At 41.6% G+C, this 7,215-nt stretch overlaps 1 protein-coding gene across 1 annotated transcript; it reads left to right on the top strand.

Annotated features, from left to right (window-relative positions):
* Window positions 1-2,003: 2,003 nt before the first annotated feature.
* On the top strand, window positions 2,004-6,177 carry LOC123441471. The gene is made up of 12 exons (XM_045117895.1): window positions 2,004-2,055; window positions 2,166-2,236; window positions 2,395-2,460; window positions 2,624-2,702; window positions 3,172-3,239; window positions 3,912-4,013; window positions 4,713-4,802; window positions 4,955-5,029; window positions 5,117-5,149; window positions 5,365-5,439; window positions 5,659-5,712; window positions 5,790-6,177. Exons 1-12 carry the CDS (start codon window positions 2,004-2,006, stop codon window positions 5,886-5,888), a joined length of 864 nt encoding a protein of 287 aa, XP_044973830.1. The 3' UTR covers window positions 5,889-6,177.
* Window positions 6,178-7,215: the final 1,038 nt, after the last annotated feature.

Here is a 7,215-nt window from a genome sequence, read left to right as displayed (position 1 = left end):
GGTGTAATAGATAGGTTTGCAAGATAATAAAGAACAGGTAATTAAAATTTAAGTGATTTTTGTAAGAAAATAAAGAGCGTGGAAATAAAAGTTAGGGGTTGTTTAGTAGAAAGCTTTTTGTGTAACTCAAGAAAAAGTTTCTCCATAGGCAATTGAATATAAAATGATAGATAAATATCATGTCCAATGAGGGAGGGGCATACCCTAACACACTTTCCATACTTGGATCATATGCACTTATGATTGGACCTCTAGCAAGCATCCGCAACTACTTAAAATCATTAAGGTAAACCCAACCATAGCATTAAATATTAAGTCCTCTTTACTCCCATACGGGCACAACTCCCTTACTCGGGTGTAAGTTTCTGTCACTCTCGTCACCCACTATAAGCGAATCATGAACATATTATAAACCCTCCAGCGTGTATCCTTCACGTGTGCGCCTCACGAAAGGCACCTTAGGACAGCACCATATCAACACACAACTCATATCAATAACATCATATCATAATGAACACGTAGGACAAAACGGATCTACTAAAAAATCATATGATAGCCACATATCATTGGGAAATAGTATGTAGTGTTGAGCACCATGTTTAAGTATAGAGTTACCATGGGAAAAGAGGTGTTACACTGCTGCATAGAGGGGGGATAGTTGGTGTTGACGGTGGCAAGATTGTTGATGTAGATCGTCGTTATGCTCCTTGACCAGCGGCACTCCGGCGCCACTAGGAAAGAGGGGAGAGAGAGCCCCCCCCCTCTTCTCCTTCCTTGGTCTCCCCCTATATAGGAGGAGAGTTCGCCCTTTGGTCCGTGGCCTCCATGGCGACGGAGAGGTGGGAGCCCCTTCAAGATTGGATCTCCCTCTCTGTTCTCTTCTGTTTGGTGTTCCTGGTTTCCAGCCCTTCACCGTTTCTTAAATTCTCGGAGATCCATAACTCCGATTGGGTTGAAATTTTTACACAATTTTTTTCCATAAAGTATCTTGCATGCACCCGAAGAAGAGCCCCAACCGACTTACAGTGTGGTCACTAGAGGGCAGGGCACACCAGATCTCTGAAATAATTTTTGATAGTTTGTTATATAATATTTTTCGCAAAAAAAATCGTGTTGCGAAAACATCCGTAGAATTTTTTTTCTGCAACAAAGGTGTTGTTGTAGAAATATTTTACAGCCGAGTGTTTGCTGTAGATTTTTTTCTGCAACAGTGGATTTATTTTTGCAACAAAAGTCATGTTGTAAAAAAAATCCCAGTCTTCACTTTTTTGCAACACATGTATTGTTGCGGAAATAACTTTAGCAGTAACGCCTCGTTTGAATGTAGCGCCTCGTGTGAATGTAGCATAGATGTGAGAGAGAGGATTTTATTGTGGGGAACGATCGGACATTTTTGTTGTTTCAAGAAGGAGAGATGTGTGAGCACACAGGACACGTGTCATGCGTATGAGGAGGTGGACGAAAATTATGTGATCCGCCCGATGATTAGCGTCGTTTCCCTTAAAATATAGACACGTGTCTCGTTTGAAGTTTAAAAAAAATCATGGTTGCTCTACAAGAGTTTATCTAGTCTTTTCTTTTGGTAATAATAGTTGGAGTTCGATCTAATGAAGAACGGGACCTAGACGACAGTCTGAAACCAATCCAAACTCTTACACTAAGCGGATATTTTCTCTTTTATACGTTGTATACAACTACTTGCACAATAAAAAGAACGAAAGTCCGAAACTAATGAAACTCTTGCACGGATGTCCACCATCGACCTACCTCTATTTATTTCTTCTCAAAAAAAACTTATACATTTATTTCAAAAAGAAATGACGGTGACGGGACAAGAAACGACTGGACCGTGACCCTGACTCAGCCGGCCGAACGCCGCGCGGGCTCTACATAAACAAGCCGACCCGCCTCGTGGGCAACTGTTTCCTTCCTTCCTCCTCCCCCAAGCCAAGAACTCTCGGACGCTCTCCCCTTCCCGGCCTCGTCGCCCGCAGCGCGAAGCAATGGCGACGGCGTCGGTGCACCTCGGACGCTACGTCCTCCTCGCCGGCGTCGGTGCGTAGCCTAGCCCCTTCCGTCCTGTCAGTTTTCGTCTCGGTCGCGAGCTCGGCCTCCCGTGCCTGCTTTTCCTGACGGATCTATCTATCGATCGCGCGTACGTGCAGGTTTCGCCGCCCCCATCGTCCTCGGCGACGGCCGCGCCTCCCGCTTCTCCGACATCCTCAAGGATTTCCAGGTGCGTGCGCGCGCGCGCGATCGATCACTAGCTCGATTTATTCGTTGCCGCCTCGCTTCGATCGGTCACTTCGATTCCGCGGTGTCGGCCGGCCGGCGGCGACAGCGCTTGTCTAATTCCTGTTCTGACTTTTATGTGCTGCGGCGGTGGTTCGGCAGGAGTTTCTTCGCGAGAAAGGAGTGGACAGCAGCGCCGCCCAAGAGAATGCCACGTTGAGCCTTCAGGTGTGTGCTCTCTGCATTATAATGGCGTTGTGGTGATTGTAAAACCGCGCTGATCAAACCAACCAATCGCGTCGATCGATCAGTGTGACGCACGCCGAAAAGAAATTACCGTACAGAGTATGTTTATATCCAGTGGCTTAATTATGTTCTCTACCAATTTTAGCTGCAAGCACTTACGAGGGAGATCCGACATTTGTCAATGGCAACTCCAACTGTTGTTCATATCGACCCTGGCAACAATGGTACGTTCATCTGCTGTCCCGAAATTTCCTTTGTTGTACCTATCCAACCATGTCTTCATTAACATTACTTAGCATATCCTTGTTCCCATAACATTAAGGGGTCTAATAATGATTAATAATAAAAAAATACCCCGCTATTAGCAAAATATCGCTAATAGTGCACTATTTTCTAGTGCAATAATGTCTTCCAAAATAAGAGTGAAGTACGGTTGTGTTCTGCTACACTCCAGAGTGCAGATACACCTTTTCTTAGATTAATATACCAATATATTTGATGTTCATGACAGTTTGATTATTACAGAAATAGAAACATTACAGGGGACAAGTAGTCTAACAAACTGCAGTTGAAAAGTGTATAAAATACCTAATATGTTCCATTGCTGCTTAAATTCTGCCTCTTGTATTTTGTTCATTCTTTTTTGTAGGCTGTGTTTTGTTCACGTTACATCTATTTTTCCTCTGTTTGCAGTTCTGTCAGCTTTCATAGCACCTGCTGCAGCTGCTGGAGTGGTGGGCTATGCCTATATGTGGTGGAAAGTACGTGTTATCTACTTTATGTTAGCCCTCAATCTTCAACAATTTTTGCGATATTTCAAGAAAGACCGGCAACCATCATGTGCAGTACACATTTTTCCTTAACAAACCCTGCTTGTAAAATACATCATATATGTGAAAACAAAATTTGAACTATAATTTTCATCATTGAATTTATGTATCCCAAATCACTCGAAGGAGAAGGGCAGACATTAAATATCTCTAAAATCTTGAGCAAGTCTACAGTTAAGAGATAATTAGTAGGGTACTAGTTGTGTCATAACTCTGCAATTACGAGGTAATTCCAAGTAACCTGTAACCCACACCAACTCATAGTTCTATAACTACTCATTGTCATTTCGTACTTTTAGTAGAAACTAAAAGTGGTGGTTCTGCCACATTGTTCGCAATTATGTGAAATCCTGCCTAGAGTTGCTTATTCTCTTATTATTAAGTTTTATATGGTTTTTAACTTCTAAACCTTGTTGCCCCTGTCAATCGGTACACATGTGCATAAAAAGCGTCATTTACTTGTTTATCCTTTGGGTATTTATTGATCTTGTGCTGGTTATCTGCCTAGCCGTGCTTGGTTTAATTCAAGCTTTTACTTCCTGATCAAATCATCAATACATCGATTTATTTATCATATATTTACTTGCATATGCATGTTTTCAGGGTATCTCATTTTCTAGCATAATGTACGTCACGAAGAAAAATATGGCCAGTGCTGTTTCAAGCATGACAAAGCATCTGGAACAAGTGCAGAACTCTCTTGCTGTTAGTATAAAATACTTTTCCCAGTTATATTTGATTGGAAAAGGGTCACCATCTCCTTTATTCCTATATTAGTCATCTGTGATTCTAGATAATGATACCTTCTTTGTATTGTGCAAAATTGTTATGTTTTAACCTTCTTGGCTTAATGCATTCATGAGGTAATGCACTACCATCTATGTTGTACCTCAAAAGGATAATGGCACCACTCGTGCTTGTTATAACTATGGATGTGACACCAATTTTGGTGTTCACCATACAAGGACCCATTTGCTCTCAGATATATTTGACTTAAAGTCACTATTCACTAGTCATTGTTAAAAAAAAAATCTCTAGTCATTCTTGTGGTACTGCTGACCTGTTTCCAACAGAAAAGAAGGTCGCAATGGCAATGATCTTGGAAGAAGTGTTTTCTTAAATAACTTGGAGCTTTAGCTCATATTTCCTAAAACTATGTGACTATTATTTATAGTTAGATCAGTTTTCTTCAAATCAAATGCATTGGCAATCTGGGTTGGAAACTGATTCTCAAACTGCCCTGGTTAATATGACTCCAAAAAGGCTAATCAATTGGAATATGTACCTAATTTGCCTCTCCTTTCGTGCTAGAAATGTTGAATATCGATTTATTTTATTGTTCCCATTTTATGTTAAGAAGGCAGTTGAACTATCAAGTACTAACATCTTTTTCTCAATCTGAAGGCTGCTAAAAGGCACTTGACACAGCGTATACAAAGGTTGGATGATAAATTGGATAAGCAAAAGGAGATGTCTGGACAAATAAGAGATGAGGTACTTCTTAAATTTCTGTTGTAATGGTAACTGCACACGGCGCAGCTTAATTTGAATAGTGGATTTGAGTACTTTTTTTTCAATGGTTGATTGTTACTAGTAAACATTCAAGTTACTTGGTGAATTACAAATGTCCCATTTTCTTCTTTCAGGTTGTCGGCGCACGGATGAAACTCAAGGATATCGGTGCAGAAATGGAAAATCTCAAAAAGTTGGCTTTTAATATGGTAAGCTTTTATTGGACTATCATTTGGAAACTATTGATTGCCAGTCTTTCAGCTGAGCTAACTTAAATTACTGTATTGCTTCTGCAGGATGGAAAGTTGGATTCCATTCAAGACAAGCAGGTAGGCTCCTCCACACATAAATGTTTACTTCATTGCTTCTATCTTCTTAACCGCCGGGAATCTGTTCTACACTGCTACCACCTGTCACTGAAAAAATAAAGGATTCTGTGCTGTGATTTCTACTTTTCTAGCAAAAGGATTCCATTACAAAGTTCTAGATACCAGGAGTGAGTTCAGCAGATAACATTTGGTGACTAACGCTATTGTATCAACAGGATTGCCAATTGGCTGGCGTGTCGTATCTCCTCCAATTCATAGAACCAAAAGTTGGGGTGCTGCCGAATCGCCTGGTAAGAACTCAACCAAAAATTACTGATCTTGCAATCACAGGGCTTCTTCAAGAACTTGTTACAGCATCTCCCTTGCTTAAAAAGACCTGAATCATCATGGGAGTAGATGTTTGGGTAGCTGAGCTACACCACATAGCCTTCGTCTGCAAAAAAAAAAATGTAATACAAAAGCCAGCACAAATCACGGTCGTCTAACATGGTTATGTTCATTTGCCACAGGAAGGCTTGCAGCGGCCGGTGGTTACAAGATCCATGAAGCAAGGAGAGCTCCCGGTTAGTTTCTCTTCTCTCAACCAAGATCCTTTTGCATGGTTATGCACTGTTGTCTGATCGGAACCTCTTTCCTTCAGGGGCTAGATTTCGGGCTACGGCTGCTGGCGCTGGAACAATCTACGAAAGGAGGAGCAGGGCTGGGCCTGCCGTCGCCGCCCGTCAAATCTGCATGCTGATACTTTTCTTCCATTGTCAGTCGTGGTGGAGGCTGCGACGAGTTTATAAATCCCAGGTTGAATAGACAGGGAATTCGTAACATCTGGGAGTTACGCTGAAGAAATACACGACATGTAGGGTAGAGTAGGGTAGTGTTTTTACTGTCATTTTAGCCGACCTAGGCCGCGCTTTATTACTGGTTAATAATAGTTTCGAGGAGTCCTAATCTTTACAGTTGCCATTTCTTTCTTTTGTTCGGATGTCCTGTTTGATTGCCTTGTTGTTCGGTGAACTATATCGCTCTCATAGTTTTACAACACCTTTGTGCATAGTTCCTTTGCTAAAGGCGTCAACATGCAGTACCTACCGATTCCCGTCCCAGAATGCTTCAAGGGAATCCTATATACCGATCTGCACGAAATGGATGATGGTTGCGCTTGGTGTTGTGTTCACCATCATTTTCGAGTGCGCCTCGTTGATGGGACTGGTGATGGCGGTTTTTGTGGGTTGTCTGCGTGCCAGGGGGTACAGATGAATAGATGATCCATCGTTACGGTGTGGCATTGTGGAGGTGGTGCATGGCCGATGATGCTGGCTGGTTTGACGGAGATAGTGGCAGTTGATCACGACCATGGAGGTGCAATGAAGGTTTGTGTTGTATTGTCCGGGGTTGGTGACATACGTAAATTCATGACCGATATACACTTGCAGCAAGGCGTGTGATCGCTAAGGCTGGACATAGTGATGGTATCTTAGATGGTATCATACACCCGGGAATAGTAAACATACTGATGTGGCAGAGAATTAAAAATGAGATAAAAGGATAGAGTAACATAGATAGATACCGTATCATGATAAATGATGTACTACTTTGTGTCATGCATGGCAATGAATGAGACCATATATGATACTTCCTCCGTACCTAAATATAAGTCTTAAGAATTTTACTAGGTGTCTACATACGAAGCAAAATGAGTGAATCTATACTCTAAAGTATGTCTATATACATCTGTATGTAGTCCATTAATGAAACCTCTAAAAAGACTTATATTTAGTAACGGAGGGAGTACTATTCTATGGTATTATGTACTGTGTAGGTAGTATCATACACTAATATCATATGCACGATACTAGTATATGATATTTCTCACTATAAGTAGCCTAAGGGTCTTCTATGTTGGATTTTGGTGGTATTGAAGTATTGTCTCTTCTCGCCGGCTTGATCTATGATTGGCTTCACTCCTGCGTCAACTTAATTATGTGTTTGAGTCTGTGTACGGAGTTGGGTTGCTTGCTTAGTGTGTGTATGATTTTCATTTTATGTGGTTGTGTCCACGTCCGGATAGT

This window comes from Hordeum vulgare, chromosome 3H (genome assembly GCF_904849725.1).
Source record: "Hordeum vulgare subsp. vulgare chromosome 3H, MorexV3_pseudomolecules_assembly, whole genome shotgun sequence".
NCBI lineage: Eukaryota > Viridiplantae > Streptophyta > Magnoliopsida > Poales > Poaceae > Hordeum > Hordeum vulgare.
Note: the sequence above shows the minus strand (reverse complement) of the source record. Positions and strands in the feature narration are given on the sequence as shown.

Coding starts and splice junctions, on each gene's coding strand:
- LOC123441471 (XM_045117895.1), top strand. CDS start 2,004: ATGGCGACGGCGTCGGTGCACCTCGGACGCTACGTCCTCCTCGCCGGC. Junction 2,703..3,171: donor TATCGACCCTGGCAACAATG/GTACGTTCATCT, acceptor CTCTGTTTGCAG/TTCTGTCAGCTTTCATAGCA. Junction 5,030..5,116: donor AAAAGTTGGCTTTTAATATG/GTAAGCTTTTAT, acceptor TTGCTTCTGCAG/GATGGAAAGTTGGATTCCAT.